The sequence below is a fragment of the Tribolium madens genome, unplaced genomic scaffold (assembly GCF_015345945.1).
Source record: "Tribolium madens isolate multiple individuals breed KSU strain unplaced genomic scaffold, Tmad_KSU_1.1 Scaffold_97;HRSCAF=244;Tcas5.2_LG3a, whole genome shotgun sequence".
In the NCBI taxonomy this organism is placed as follows: Eukaryota; Metazoa; Arthropoda; class Insecta; order Coleoptera; family Tenebrionidae; genus Tribolium; species Tribolium madens.
In genome coordinates, this window is record NW_025401069.1 from 15028713 (window position 1) to 15045164 (window position 16452).

Consider the following 16452-nt stretch of genomic DNA (forward strand, 5'->3'; position numbering starts at 1 on the left):
AATTCTCAACAAGCCGGATTCGAACCGAAAAGTCAGTGACATTGTCAATGCTATTTTTTATTTAATAGAAAACTCATTCAAATCGACAATTTCACTAAATAAATTTCATGCTAATTATGATCATTCGTCCTACTTTCTAATAAAAATGTTCATTTTTCTTCACCTACCAATTTGAGGCACACTCCCAGCGAATCGGCAGCACTTTTCTTAAGAACGAGCATTTTGAGCACTTTAATTCACATTTTTGGTCGACTTTCTTGTTGCCAACAAACAACTTTTAACAGAAAAAGAATGATGAATCGGCCGGTCGGGCGCCAAGTCACTCGAGATTGTCCATACAGGTGCTCAAAACACCATCGAGTTCATGGACACCAGACGATGACCGCGAATTTTTCGATGGCCCACTTGAAATTATCACGAGTCAATGGAATTTTAGAAAGATGCTAGGTCTAGAATTATCCAACCAACAACACACTTTTATCCCCAGTTCGGCTATTGTTGCAAAATTCGCTATCGAAAATACCCAAATATTTACATAAGCCGTCAATTACCCGACTAGCATACAAAATGTTTGTGCAATTAAAAAGTTTGTTACCTCATTTCATTGTAAACGGTAATGAATGGCGTCCATGTACCACAATAGTAAAGATAATGAATGACGTTTCAAATTCACGACTACCTATTAATCATACGAAAACACGCAAGTAAAATTCTTATCAAGCATTTACATGAAATTCATGTTTATTGATATTTGTGAAATCAAAAATGATTATTCTTCTAATGGACTCAATGAGTGAAAGTTTGTTATTTTTTTTATCACCAAGAATCTTCAACTGTATCTAAAATTAAAGCTCTCAATTATTGATTTAATGCCTACCAATGAGATTAGATAAAAATGTGTTTCTGGTGTAATATTTGGACTTCACTCACAAGAATTTAAATAAAGAGGCGTCGACCTAACTACACCTACTTCTGTCCTAATTCGATTAGATTAGATAGTATTTAAGATTATTGATTTTCGTTAAATTAGTAAAATGGCGTCAAAAAAATAATTTCCAAGAAAGCCAACCATTTCACAACACTGACCACAGTTTTGCGAATTGAATTACAGACAAATGAGACGATTTCTGTACACATCGACCATCACATAACAATGTTTCACCGCTGACTGCGGTAAAAGGAGTTCGATATCCAAGCGCAGACACTCGCAACCCAAGCCCCTTCCAGACGGATGAGTTTTGCATGCCCCCATTGTTTTCAATTGAGATGAAAACGTACCGTAACTCAGGGAATTATTAAACAAATAATCACACAACAGTTAGTCAACAAGTTTTGATCAAAACTAGAAGCTGAATCGAGACAAATAAGCAGGTTTTCTCATTTAAATTCTTTTCGAGGTGGAAGTTTCAAACTGGTTGAATGTGGATAGGAAACGTGAAACAATACAGACGTACAGGAATCACAAAATTTCAACACGAAACTAGGAAAACATCAATTTCAGTCGAGAAAATTTATAAAATCAAATATTTCTCGACTGTTTTATTCAAATTCTCCAGGGATTACAAAGAAAAACGTAAATGTTTACTAAAATTTATCGTATAAAAATATTTCCTCCCAACAGAGAATACAGTGAAGCTTTATTCCCTCGTTTTTGACTAATAATCTCGGAAATAAAATAAATGAAAAACCGATTTTTATTCTTTAACCTATTCGTCCTTACGTTGAAATTTCCAAACAAATTTTATCGCCAGGTAATTTTTCGAAGGTTTTTGTAAAATATACAGAGTGATTCAAAAATATCGAGCCATCTCTTGAGTGGTGATAAAGGACCTCCAACTGAGTTAAAAGTTCGTTCCCATGACAAAAAATTGTTTAGACTTTAGATTTTGGGTTAATTTTTTTAGGTACATATCGAAAAAAATCACCAATTTGTGTCCTATAGTGTACAAAACATTTTTTAATAAACTAGCAAATTTAACAATAAATTAAATCCGACAACATAGCTAAAATGCCTACTTGATAATATACTGTTTTTTTTTTTTTGTTAAAAAAAGCTTGAAAAAAAATTCATTCATATATTTTTATGCTTAGCTATCACCATTCGAGAGTTGGCCCGACAAGTTTAAATGCCCCTGTGTAGTATTTTTTAAACTAAAATTTGATAATTAGTAGATTAAGTATTTTTTAAACTAAAATTTGATAATTAGTAGATTATAAAAAAAATATGGTACTGAAAATTTTATCTTAAATCTTGTAGTTTTGCTTTGAATCAATTTTTTGTTTTTCTTTTTTTTAATTTTTGTAAAAACATGTTTTTACTATGATTTTGTATTTTTTGGTAATTTAAAATTCACGTATACGCGTTTATTAAGAAAACGTTATACTCTTGCTTTACTTAAAGTTAAAAAAAAAAGTTATACAAAAATTGCACCACCAGTTAAAAAATGTATTTTTTTTAATATATTGTCTTTTTTTTACAAAGATTCTTTTATAAATTAATATTGTTAAAATTAGTAAATTTAAAAAACGCTACTTTTGCACTTTTATTTAAAATTCTGTTTTTTTGAATAGTTCATCTTTCAGAACCTCCAATACTGAAAAAGTTTATTTTCACTTAAAAAATTAAGATTTTACAATTTTTTTTAAATGATACACTTTTCCTCCCATCAGAGAATAAAGTGAAACATTATTCTCCCGTTTTTGTTTAATACTAAGGTACTTTATTCCGCCGGGTATGAATAATTGAATTTTGAGAAAAGAAGTTTTCTATTTTTTTATTTTTATTCATTATTATTATTTTTATTTATTTCTTTTTTCTATGCATCTCTGGAATAAACAACGTTAATAAAAATGCCCTTGCTCCGTTTTTCTTTAATCTTTATTTTATTCTAAATTTCTTATTGACTGGCAATTTGCTTCCCACTTTTGTGGAATAGATTATCATTTTTTAAAGTCATTTCAAAGTTTTCTTCAACGCTTACTTGGAGAATCGAAAAACACCGACCTTCGAGCCATCCTGAAAAATATTTTTCATAAACATGAGATATTTTCAGATTATTACATTTTGGTGTTTACAAAAACAAAAACCACGAACCATTTCACAATTTTTATGGCCTAGTTGCGTTTCAATTTTGGTAAATTTCCTCGAAAACCGGTCTAATCTAACACAATGTGTGCATTAGATAAGAAAAATCACTCAATTTTCTACATATCTCTCCATGAGAGAATTTACAACAGATCAAAGGTAATTTCTTCCTGTTATTTTACATGTTAGCAAACAATGTCTATTTTTGCTTGTCTGTAATTGCCTTAATGACCCTTTATTTTCGCCGGAAAAGATAAGTATAGCATAATTAAACGATTAAAGCCAAAAACATCTGGTTTTATTCCAATCGCTTGAATTCTTGTTACAAATCAGATACAATTAAGTTTACTAGAAAACCATCTGCTCTTCCTGTTCAATTCTAAAAGTAAGCATCCTTTTTTCAAATCTCAACACACGAATTCCTGTTTACTCAATTTCCAAACATTTGATAAAAAAATTCTTGGGAATTTCATGCAGCTCATCAGCGACTTGTTCGTCATTTTCCATACTTGTCACTCATTTAAAAACCCGATTAACAACATAGAAAACAGATATCAATCAATGCCACTGCCTTATGTGTGAGTCTCGCTTAATTAATATGAAGTTTATCTCGAGTGGCCAGCGTTCCCACCTTTACGGCAAATTATTTATTAATAAGACATTAACCTTGAAAACAGGGATAACCACAAATAAGTAAACTTGCATCCTAAAATAAACTGGTATAAACGTAAAACCGTCGCCTTGACTTGCACCGTAATACAGCAATTGAGACAATTAAGGCTAATTCGCTAGCCCCTCGATTATAACCTAATAATTAATTTGTTTACGGGCCCATCCTGGGCCCTCGGGGGCACCAAGGACGCCCCTCAGAATATTATTCACCCAGATTTCCAACTTTTGTGCTAATAGTCGCTATTATCGCCGAGATAATTACAAAAATACATAATTGTTTCTCACCTGGTAATAGGAGTCGGCCATCTTGAATCCAAATTTACATCACTCAAATGTGGAATTCGGACGGATTGGCGGTGTTTTAACGGCACATAACGGCTTGAATGAACGCACATATGAAATTAACGGCCGTGTTAACGTTTTGTAAAATATTTCAGTTCAATTATAAAAATATTTGGCCACGATTTTTCTACATATCACATTACGACGCGCACTGTTTTGCCGGCGCAATACGACTGAATTGGTTTGTTTTCATTGGCTCGCTGCGCATTAGCATGAGATGGAAATAGTCGGTCGTCTCGTGTGGAGGATGGAAGCACAACAGGTGCTCCGATCTAGGCGGCGAGACAAGCGACAAGCCCACTGGGAAAACGACAAAAAATTTAAAAAAATCGTTTTAATTCTAATTAAATTAATTTAATTAAGCTTTGGCGAGTAAAATAGCACAATTGTTTGTGGTTAATTATAACATGCAAAGTGTATTATCTACAGTCATTAATTCAGTTTATTAACGCTTCCATAATAATGAAAACCTTTTAGAAAATTTCTCACAAAAAGCACAATCTACTTCTTCAGATAAAATTCAATTTTTCCATAATTTTTATTTTTAGACTATAACTAAACGATAATTTGCAATCTTCATTCTAACTTTTTTAGTTTTTATGTTGTTTTTGGGTTAACGTTAAAAACTTGATTTGTTGTAAATAAATAAGGATAACTTGTAATTTCAATTTTAATTTGGTGCTTAATCAGGTGCACCACTTTATTTAAAAAATTAGCGAATTTAATAAATTGAGTAAGAAATTAAATAAATATCTAACGTTTCTATATCACTTTAAATTAATAAAAACAAGACACAAAAAATAAATAGGAGTATAAAAAAATAAATAAAATTTATAAAATAAATATTTTTTTTATTGTTGGTTAACTTGACATAATTTGTTGCAAGTAAATTAAGTATGTACAATTGCGGACATAGAATTTTGGACGATTTGTGATCCGTCTGACGTAAAAATGTAAAGTTGCCTTAGGCAACTAACCTCACTTTGTAATTTTTATCTAGAGAAAAAATTACAACAAATCAAAATGCTTTATTGAACTTTATATAAAAACACGTATTACTGGCAGTGTTGTTTCGGAAAATCGACGCTAAAAATAAATTTCAACTAAAACTTTCAAATTTTAGTTTTAAACGTCGAACATCAATAAAGCACACTTACGTTGACATAAATTTGATGTCCAAAATTCGTGTCCGCCATTGTACTAATTTGAACTTTGCGCCGTTTTTTCGCAATCAGCTGTACCACTCGATCAAAAAAATGAACGAATTTAATAAATTGACTTAGAAATTGAATAAATACCTAGATTTTTTTTACGCAAAATTACTTTAAATTAATCAAAACAAGCTAATTAAACAAGATAATTATTTTCGTACATAATTTTTTTATTTTTCATTGTTAGCTAACTTAATATTTGAATATCATTTGTTAAATTTGGAGGTTTTAAAATTTTGCAAATAAAATAATAAGAAAAAATAACTATGGTTAAAAACGAGTTACAAATAGACAAAATGTTCAATAAATAGAGAATATAGAATTTAGTCAAAATACAAAACGTTGCTTGCTATTAGACACAGAAATAGGGGCTAAATTTGAACATTTTAGATTTAAATTTGAGTTTTTTTACGTTAACAATAAATGCTTGTTGGTTTAAACGGGCACGCTCAAATTGATTCAGTTATACATATAGTAAACTATTCAATTTGTTGCAAGTAAATATGGAAAAATAGTAATACTAATTTGAATTTTGCGCCGTTTTAACCTAATCAGGTGTGCCACCTAATCAAGTAAATAAGTGAATTTACATAAATTGACTTAGAGATCAAATAAACATTCAATGTTTTTACGTAAAATTACTTCTAATTAATATAAACATCCACAAAACATATTTTTTTTTATAAATATAAATAAAAAACACAAAAAATTTTTTTTTCATTGTTGCCTACCTTGACATTTGAAGGTCATTTGTCAAATTTGGAGGTTAACTTTAAAATCTTGTAAATAAATTAATAATAAAAAAGGAAAACTGTCTGTATGCGAGTTACAAATAGTCAAGATGTTCAATAAGTTCAATAACCGCTTCCGCAGAGACTGTCATTTATGTCGACCTGCAAAACGTTTGTTTGCTAGTAGAGCCGGGTAGGGGGTCAAATTCTCCCATTTTGCACTTAAATTTCCCTTTTTTAGCGTTAAAAATAAATGGAATAGCGTGGTCGGTTTGGAAGTTCACGCCCAAATTAATACAGCGAGTAAACTCTTCTCAGGAGCTTCAACAAAATTTTCATCCCCTACAAACACCAATGTCTCTCTTTTCGACTGCGCAATTCCCGGAACATTACCCTTACTTAACAGAAAATGCGTCGAATATGGGGTCTTAACGGCGTTGGCTTTGAAATGTCGCATAAATCCCGTTTCAACCTTTGATAGGAAGCACTACTTTTATGCAGATATTCCAGTAAGTTGTTCATTTTTTTTTTTTTCGAAAATAATCTTTATTTTTATAGGCCGGTTATCAAATAACACAGCAAAGACACCCCCTTGCTAACGATGGTTGTCTCGAATTCCAAGTCTTCACCCCCGGAATCCACAAAACCCCTTACAAAACCCACGCCCGAATCAAGCAACTCCAATTGGAGCAAGACAGTGGGAAGAGCCTCCACGACACCGACCGCAGTCTCGTCGACTTGAACCGCGCCGGGGCCCCCCTCATGGAAGTCGTCTTCGAGCCCGATTTAAGCGACGGCGAGGAGGCCGCAGCCCTAGTCAAGGAACTAATCGCGATTTTGCAACGAATTGGCACTTGTACGTGCAAAATGGAAGGTGGGGCCCCTTTTGAACACTACTTAAGACACTTTTTCACGCTTTTTTTTCTAGAGGGGGCTCTACGAGTCGACGCAAATGTTTCGGTAAATCGCAAAGGAGAGGCGTTGGGGGTACGGACTGAAATTAAAAATATCGGGTCGGTGAGGGGCGTCGCGGGGGCTATTCGGTACGAAATCGAGCGCCAGATTGAAGTGAAGGAGGCTGGGGGGGCTGTGGAGAATGAGACCAGGGCGTGGGATGCTTTGGGTAAAGTCACGGTTTCGATGAGAGACAAGGAACAAGTGCAGGTTTTTCAAATTTGACKAAAAATTGACAAAATTGTTGAATTTCATCAGGATTATAGGTACATGCCGGAGCCGAATTTGCCCCCATTGCATGTGGCCATGGGGCCGGTGTCTCAAGGGTGTGTTAGTGTTGACACCTTGAAAAACTCCCTCCCGGAATTACCGGAGGAAACGAGGTGCCGATTAAGGCAATCCTCCGGTTTGACTTTAGAGCAAAGCATTATTCTAGTAAATGACACTGCACTATTGAATTTATTTGAGGATGTTTTGAGTAAGAAAAAAATTGAGGGAAAATTACTCGCCAACTTATTAATAAACGAATACACCTCGTCGTTGACAAAAATGAATTTAGAGCCGAGCCAAATGTGAGTTTAAACCGAATAAATATTTATTGTCTTTTAGTTCTTTTAATTCTGATTATTTTGGGGAAATTGCACAACTTTTGCAAAGTGGGGATATTACAAGGAACACGGCGAAACTTGTTTTGGTCGAAATCATCCAAGGACGGCAAAAAAGGCCACTTGAGGTTTACAAATTTCAAGTGAGGTGAATTAAGTGAGCTTTTTTTTCAGATTGTTGAAGAAAATAACTGGTTACAAATCACCGATGAAGATTCGTTGAGGAAATTATGTCAGGAAGTGTTAGATGAGAACGAAAAAGTTGTAAAACAGTACAAGGGCGGAAAATCGAAAGTTTTTAAAGCATTTCTTGGATTCGTAGCGACAAAAAGTAAACAAAGAGCAGATATGAAAAAATGTGATAGGATTTTAAGAGAATTGCTGGAAAAAAAGTAATTGTTTTGTTAATATAGTCGTGTTGTATTTGTTGTGTTTTATTTGGATAAAAACTGAAAATTTAGCTCGAATTGTCCTATTCAAATATCCTAAGCCTCGACGCCCATAAGACTCCGTGAGATTATTTTCAAATGTTAAAAATGTTATTCATCTTTTACATTGAATGACTTTTATTCTGAACTGTCTAACTTAATTTTTTGGTAAAAAACCTTAAAGTTTTGCCAGAATTGCCTTCGTAAAAAGCTTAGACGCCGATAAGATTTAGAGAGTATATTCCAAATGTCACAAAAATAAATAATTTTAAATCAATAATAAAATAATATAACGATTTTGTATTGAATTAGCTTTATTATAAGCTATTCAACTTCTTTTTAATTCATCTTTTGGTAAAAAATTATATAAGAAGCCTTGACCTTCATAAGATTCCGAAAAAAAATAATAATTGGGACAATTATGTACTGTGTCAAGTAAAGTAATTGCAATAACTTAACGATCTTGCATTGAATTGTTTTTATTTTAAGCTATTAAACTTGAAAAAAGAAAAACAAAATGTCCTGATAAGCCTGGACGCCCATATGATTCCGTGAGACTATCTCCAAACGTCAAAAAAATTATGAATCATATTTTAAATCAATAATGTATTTTATCCAGTGAAATAATTGTCTTAATTCATCGCTTTTCCATCGAATTAGCTTTATTGAGCCGTTCAACTTGAAAAAAGTAAGTTTTGAGTTCATTTTTTGCCAACCTAACCTCACTTTAATTCCGAAAAAAAATTGATTACAATTTTTTTCCAGCCTTAGTTTGCACAGAAATCATGACAAACTCTCAGTCTCCTTATCAGATCGGAGATCGTGTTGAAAGCGGCGGTTTTATCGGAACAGTGAAATACGTGGGCCCCATCGAGGGCAAATCCTCGATTTGGCTGGGAATCGACTGGGACAACCCCGAGCGCGGCAAACACGACGGCAGCGTCAACGGAGTCCAATATTTCACCACCAGGTACAGCCCCCTGTAAATTTTCACCCGATTTTGACGAAATTTCAGACACCCAACTTCGGGTTCATTCATAAGACCCGAGAAGGTCAACTACGGGAAATCAGCCCTAGCGTCGATTGAGTCCCGCTATGGCCACATAGAAGATGAATTCACCGCGAAAATCAACAAACAAAAACAGTTACTTCTCCAGCAAAACATGAACGCCCCCTTTTTGGAAATGGTCGGCTTTGACAAGGTTTTCAACAAACAGAGCGATTTCACTGCGTTGAGGATTGTCACGCTGCGAGGGCAAGGGATTAAGTATGTGGGGCGGGGACTCGGGGACACGTGCCCCAATATTGAGGAGTTGGACATTTCGAAAAACTTGTTGAGGTCGTGGGGGGACGTTTTGGAGCTTTGTGGGCAATTGCCGAGGCTGCAGTGGTTAAATGTCAGCGAGAATTTACTCGAGTTGCCGGAAACCCTCATTGGGGGTTTCCCAAACGTGAAAACTTTGATTTGTGGATGCATGGAGCTGACCTGGGGGCACATCTGCCGCCTCGGGCGTGTTTTCCCCTCACTCGAGGAGTTCCGAGCCCCGAATAACCAAATCTGTGAAGTTGGCTCACCTGAGGGGGTTTTTACCCAACTAAAATTACTCGATCTCGAAGGGAACAAAATTGAATTCTGGACAGAGATTTGCAAGTTAGGGGGGTTACCCCACTTGGAGCAATTGATTTTAGAGGATATTGGGCTTCGGTCGATTGAGTTTGAGGGGGATTCCCCCAAAGTGGCGGTTTTTAGCACTTTGAAAAAATTATGTGTTGTGAAAAATCTGATAAATGAGGTAAAACCCCCCTTGTGATTATTTTTATTTGACGCTTGGTTCTAGTGGGGCTCTGTGGCTGAGCTGAATCGACTTGTAAGTTTAGAAAATTTGCGATTTTCCAAAAACCCAATCACGGAATCGGAAGAACCCGACACTGCGCATCAGATAATTATCGCGAAAATTGCCAACTTGAAAATTTTGAATGGGGTTGAAATTGAGACCGGTGAGAGACGGGGGGCTGAGTACGACTACATAAAAAAATACGGACTTGAATGGTTGCAAGTCAAGGAGACTGATAAAGAAGCCGATTTTCTCAAGTCACACAACCGATATTTGGAATTGATACAAAGTCTGAAACACTTTTTATTATTTTTTACGACTATTTTTGTCTTTTTGCAGAATATGGTGAGCTGGAAGAGAGCGAACTTGTTTCAAAACCGAAAATTATTAAAAATACGCTGGTTCAATTAAGTTTAATTTTTGAGGACGTGACAATAGACAAAAAAGTCCCCCTCACAATAACAGTACAGAAACTTATAGTCCTAACACAAAAACTATTTAGCTTGAGTGGAAGGCCCCACTTGGTTTACGCCAGTAGAAGTGATCCACAAATTGAGATAACTTTAGAAGATGAAATGAAAGAAATCGGGGTTTATTCAATACAAAATGGTGATAAAATTATTGTAAAAGTGTGATTCTTGTATTAATTTATTTAATAAAGTTTTTAATATTTTGCAACTCAAACTTTTGTGACACATAACCTTACTTTTTGCGAAAACTTGAAATAATTAAATAAAAACGTGCTTACACCCCACACAATTCAGTTTTTCGTGTCCATTTCTTCCCCACTGGGCAATTAACCAATGAGATACTTTTTTCTATTATCACAAAAGGTGTTTAACCCCACTTTTTCACAAACATGACATAACCTAAAAAAACTACCGGGTCGATGTAAACACAACTTTTTTCCACCACAAAATGAAGTAAGAACTCGGCGATTGACTCGAAATTATAAAAAACCGTAATTTTTAGATTGAACGTCGATGGTTTGATTGTGTACTTCCCCTACGATTACATCTACCCGGAACAGTATGCCTACATGTGCGAACTCAAGCGAGCCCTGGACGCCAAGGTGCGTTCTCCCCCTTACAAGTTTTTTTTCATTGTAGTTCCAGGGCCACTGTCTTCTGGAGATGCCCTCGGGGACCGGTAAGACCACCACTATCCTCTCCCTCGTCGTGGCATACATGCTGGAGCACCCCCATGACGTCCGCAAACTGATTTACTGCTCGCGCACTGTCCCCGAAATCGAGAAGGTTATGGAAGAGTTGAAAAAACTGCTCGAGTATTACGAGAAGTTGGACGGGGAGTATCCCCACCTCCTGGGGGTGGTGTTGTCTTCCCGGAAGAATCTGTGCATTCATCCGGAAGTAAGTACCTCAGGGGTGGATCCCCCGACTTGATTTTGTCGAATCGTAGGTGAGTACTGAGCGAGAGGGCAAGATTGTGGACGGGAAATGCCACTCGTTGACGGCGAGTTACATAAGGGAGAGACACAATTACGACGATACAACCCCCATTTGTCAGTATTACGAAGGTTTTGCTTTGGATGGTAAAGAAAGTACCATGCCGTTTGGGGTTTACAGCATTGATGATTTGAAACAGTACGGAAGGGACCGCAATTGGTGCCCCTATTTCCTGTCCCGCTTTGTGGTACTAGAACCACACTTGACGGCGCACTTTTGACCCCTTTTCCCGTAGATCACGTACGCGAATATCGTCGTCTACAGTTACCACTATTTACTGGACCCCAAAATCGCCGAAGTTGTCTCCAAGGAGCTGACCCGCGAGTCGGTTGTCATCTTCGACGAGGCCCATAATATTGATAATGTCTGCATTGACTCGATGAGTGTAAAAATCAATAAACGCATCATTGATCGAGCTTCCGCCAACATACAATTACTAGAACGCACTGTGGCTGAGTAAAACCCCGAAATTTTAATTTTCTCACAATTTATTATTTTTTTTTTATGAAGAATGCGCGAAGACGACCATAAAAAATTGCAGGAGGAGTACCAGAGACTCGTCGAGGGGCTGCGCGACGCTAGCGTGGCGAGGGAGACCGACGTGATTTTGGCCAATCCGGTTTTGCCAGATTCCATCCTCCAGGGTAAGCCCCGAACTAGATTTATATTTCATCAAAGTGGCCCGTGATAAAATCAAGTTGGCAACAATGAGGTGACTGATTGTCATGATTTTTATCCTCAAGTTGGCGTAAAATTTAAAATCTTAGGTTGGCAACCTTGACCCAGTGTGACAATGCTCGAAAAAGATACAAAAATAGTATCAGTTATTTTGGACCTCTAGTGTATTAATTTTTTGTTGTTACAACAGTTTTTTTTCATTTTCTAAAAACCACCAGATAATAGAATTTTTACAAAAGTTTTCACCAAATCACCAGACTATCAGAAAAATCACCAGAGCTGGCAATACTGCCGTCACCTGAAACCTCCAAATTAGCTACTAATATTTTAGTGTTGCCAATAAATTTTTTGTCTCGCATGTTCATAGTTTATTAATTTGGCAACATTGACTTTAAAATCCAAACAACCCATTGAATGAAAGTCAAAAAATCTATTGACAACACTGAATTATAGGTAATTTTTCTAGTCAGCGGCCTCCCCACAAAAATTAATGTCAATTGACTATAAAATTGTGACATTTTAATTTGATAGTTAATGTTACCAAATTAAAAATCAAAAACATACTTGACAGTCATGGTTGTCAAATTTAGGTTTCAAATGCATTGCCAACGTGCCGACAAAAATCAGTCATTTGACAGTCATTCGGTATATGACAGTCATGGTTACCAAATTAGTTGATAAAAGGCACAGTCATTGTCAGAATTCACTATTCCCAACTTAATTTAACTGGCATTTTCAGAGGCCGTCCCTGGTAATATCCGTAATGCCGAGCACTTTGTTAGTTTTCTGAAACGTTTCCTCGAGTATCTCAAAACTCGCCTCAGAGTCCAGCATGTGGTGCAAGAGAGCCCCGCTGGATTTTTAAAAGACGTTCAATCAAAAGTCTGTATTGAACGAAAGCCGTTGCGGTTTTGTGCCGAACGATTGGCATCCCTGTTGAGAACTTTGGAAATATCCGACTTGACCGATTTCAGTCCGGTTATTTTAATCACACATTTGGCCACACTGGTGTCCACTTACACTAAGGGTTTTACCATAATTGTGGAGCCGTTTGATGACAAGACACCAACAGTGTCCAACCCCATCTTACATTTCAGTTGTTTGGACTCGTCAATTGCCATAAAACCGGTTTTTGACCGGTTTCAAACCGTGGTTATAACCTCCGGTACTCTGTCACCTCTGGATATGTACCCCAAAATACTGAACTTCCATCCTGTGATCATGTCATCGTTTACAATGACGTTGGCGCGCCCGTGTTTGCTACCAATGGTGAGTCAGGCCAGTGTTGCCAGCTCAAAACAATTAAATTCACCAGATCTAAGCTGAAAAGTTACCACATTTACACCTATTTTCATCAGATTAAGAGATTACACCGTGCGATCAAAGAAATAATAAATTAGAGTAGGCGGTGATTAAAGTTCTTCAGATGGCAATCCTGATTTTTGAGATCAAATGTCAGCGGAAACTTTGACAATTGTGCGTTTTATTCATTTTGAGTGAAATAATGTTCACATTAGAGCAGATTTTTTTTTATTGTTGCAAGTTATTACAAAAATGCTGTACAAGACGAAAACGGTGAATGGTCATTTCCACTTTCAGTTTGTGTGGAAAATTTCCAGCCCAGCCAACGTGTTGCCAACTGTAGAATATTAATCGTCGCCTACTCTAATTTATTTATTTTTATCGCACCGTATGATTTAAATTCACCTTTTTTAGATAAATCTTGCAAATCTGCTCAAAAACGTGCTTAAACGCTCGAAAAAATATTTCAAAATACAGTCACGTTTCTCAAAAATGAATCAGAAATTTTTACAAAAGTTTTCACCAAATCATTAAACTGGTATAAAATCACCAGATCTGGTGAAATTTCACCAGACTTCGCAACACTGGTAGCGTCGCGCCACGTGTTTTATTCTCATTGGCCGGTTTTAGATCGTTTCAAAAGGCAACGACCAAGTAGCAATTTCGTCAAAATTTGAAACTCGCGAAGACAACGCTGTTATCAGGAATTACGGCCAACTTTTGGTGGAAATTGCAGCCAATGTTCCAGACGGAATCGTCTGTTTTTTCACTTCTTATTTATACTTGGAGTCGGTGGTGGCCAGTTGGTACGACCAAGGGGTCATCGACAGCCTCCAAAGATACAAACTCCTCTTCATCGAGACCCAGGACTCGGCTGAAACCAGCTTCGCCCTCATGTACTACATCAAAGTCTGTCTCCCTATTGTCTACTCTTTTTCATATTTATGTGCATCAAGTAGGTTGTAGAAGTCTTAAATGCATCTTTAATATAAAGGCTGATTCACACAAAAAGTGTCATTAATATTCCGAACAAATTTATCACTTGTGAGGAATATTCAGGTTAGGATTGTTTGGATTTTTGCATGGTTGCCACCTTAAAATGATCCCATTCAACGACTACTTCAATGCACATTAATATGAAAACCAGCCACCATGTCGGTAAAGTAGGAATTTTCAGGCTTGCGAGTCGGGCCGAGGGGCCGTGCTTCTATCCGTCGCGAGGGGCAAAGTCTCCGAAGGGGTCGACTTCGACCACCACCTCGGACGCGCTGTCCTCATGTTCGGCATCCCCTACGTGTACACCCAGAGCCGCATCCTCAAAGCGCGTCTCGACTACCTCCGAGACCAATTCCAAATCCGCGAGAACGATTTTCTCACTTTCGACGCGATGAGACATGCGGCGCAGTGTGTGGGGAGGGCTATCAGAGGCAAGACCGATTACGGTATCATGATTTTCGCCGATAAGAGGTTCTCGAGGTCGGATAAGAGGTCAAAATTGCCCAAGTGGATTCAGGAGCATTTGAAGGATTCTCTTACGAATTTATCGACTGAGGAGGCGGTTCAGGTAATTTTGAGGTTTTTGAGGGGCGTGGAGTGAGTTTGAGTTGCAGATTGCCAAGCGGTGGTTGCGACAGATGGCGCAGCCGTTCACCAGGGAGGACCAATTGGGGGTGTCTTTGCTCACTTTGGAGCAATTGCAGAACTTGGAGGCGAGCAAAATACAAGAGCAGGCGCAGCAGAATTGATTTGTCCATTATTTTTCTATAAAATAAATAATATAAAATAAGTATTTTGGTTTTATTCCTGACCCAATTGAGCGTAAAATACGATTACACTCTTCTAGTAACTTGGTAATTGCTTCCGGTTATCACGCAAGTTCACTGAAGGAGAAAACAAGTAACCATTTTACACGGAATGGTACTAATTGGGTTTCAAGTTAGTTAGAATATTTAAAAAGGAAACTGACGTTTATTTATTATACAAAAATGCATAATAGTTGTTCGTAACCAGAAATTTTAGGTTTTTTTACGCTTGAATAAAACGTAATCTGAATTCCTAAGCCGTTTATGTCACCAATAAGAGAATATATGGATAATTCTGGTTTCTGATAAGTAGTGAGATTGCTTATGGTTGATATTAAAAACTGGATTTCCGTAATTAACTTCGATCAAGTTAATTATCTACACTCATTGGCAACGTAATTAAATAGTTGTAACATTTCGCAATAGAAAATTAACGATTTAATCTGAAAAAACGAACATAAGATACAAGCATTATCCAAATTTTTCATTTAAAAAAAAAACTGTTTACGGGTTGTGTTGGCAACACTGAATTATTGGTAATTCTTCTAAAAATGTTTAGCGGACTTTATTATTAAATCTTAATTGCCAATCAAAAAATATTATCATAACGTAGGGTGGCAAACATAAAGATTTTTGTCATTTTTTGATGTGAACTTTAAAAAATTAATTTTACCAAATGTTCGAAATTTTGATGTTTGAATTTGAGTTGTTAAGAATTTATTTTTATTTTATAATTATAAATTATAAATATAATACATATTTTTCCCTTATGTATAGGCAACCAGTTATACATAGATAATTTTTTTAACTGTTTAAGGTCTGTTAGGTATATTAAAGTGCCTAAACGATTTTCAGACGCAATCCAATTCACGATAATAATTTTTCTTCAAACATCAGAAAAATAACATTTTTGTGACTAAATGTCACAGTAAAATTTTACCTTTCAGGCATGGAGTAAAAACTTTTTACGCCAAAGCGATTATTATTCATTAAATTATCTCATCGAATTACGTTCAAGGTTATTACAAGATAAAATTGAATTTTTTAAATCCTAACTTGGTACCTATCTTTTGGAAAAATTTACTTTACAAACCACCAGATAAAAAAAACTCGTCCTTAGACTGTTTGTGTCGTCATTAACAAGCAACCAAATTTTCGTAAAAATTCAATTTTATCCGTATAAAAAAACGTAATTCGATTGTTTTGATACTTCAATGAGTTGTCAATGTCCATTGTTCGTAGATAAGATTTTAGGTTAGATACTTGATAGTATTAATTCTTTTTAAAATGTTTTAACTGTAGATTTATTTTATTTTTGAAAAAAAAATTAGTTAAAGAAAG

The 16452-nt window shown here is 35.9% G+C and overlaps 4 protein-coding genes across 4 annotated transcripts in view; 3 read left to right on the top strand and 1 right to left on the bottom strand.

Annotated features, from left to right (window-relative positions):
* LOC123015325 (serine/threonine-protein kinase N) overlaps positions 1–1165 on the bottom strand; it is an 18723-nt gene extending 17558 nt beyond the window's left edge. Inside the window, exon 1 of the mRNA XM_044415024.1 lies at positions 168–1165. Coding sequence (XP_044270959.1) covers positions 168–221 — 54 coding nt within the window. The 5' untranslated portion in view covers positions 222–1165. The remainder of the gene's footprint in view (positions 1–167) is intronic.
* A 4866-nt stretch (positions 1166–6031) lies between these two features.
* On the top strand, positions 6032–8025 carry LOC123015330 (glutamyl-tRNA(Gln) amidotransferase subunit B, mitochondrial). Its single transcript, XM_044415031.1, has 7 exons — positions 6032–6234; positions 6283–6550; positions 6600–6915; positions 6970–7205; positions 7254–7567; positions 7605–7728; positions 7775–8025. Exons 1-7 carry the CDS (start codon positions 6152–6154, stop codon positions 7994–7996), a joined length of 1563 nt encoding a protein of 520 aa, XP_044270966.1. The 5' UTR covers positions 6032–6151; the 3' UTR covers positions 7997–8025.
* Positions 8026–8579: 554 nt separating this feature from the next.
* LOC123015331 (tubulin-specific chaperone E) lies at positions 8580–10541 on the top strand. The gene is made up of 5 exons (XM_044415032.1): positions 8580–8716; positions 8794–8998; positions 9044–9821; positions 9867–10152; positions 10203–10541. Exons 2-5 carry the CDS (start codon positions 8814–8816, stop codon positions 10496–10498), a joined length of 1545 nt encoding a protein of 514 aa, XP_044270967.1. The 5' UTR covers positions 8580–8716; positions 8794–8813; the 3' UTR covers positions 10499–10541.
* An 89-nt stretch (positions 10542–10630) lies between these two features.
* Positions 10631–15096, top strand: LOC123015326 (general transcription and DNA repair factor IIH helicase subunit XPD). Its single transcript, XM_044415025.1, has 10 exons — positions 10631–10786; positions 10836–10935; positions 10979–11233; positions 11283–11516; positions 11565–11785; positions 11840–11973; positions 12747–13276; positions 13940–14218; positions 14487–14873; positions 14920–15096. The coding sequence occupies exons 1-10, from the start codon at positions 10782–10784 to the stop codon at positions 15052–15054; spliced, it is 2280 nt and encodes a 759-aa protein (XP_044270960.1). The 5' UTR covers positions 10631–10781; the 3' UTR covers positions 15055–15096.
* The last annotated feature ends 1356 nt before the right edge of the window (positions 15097–16452 follow it).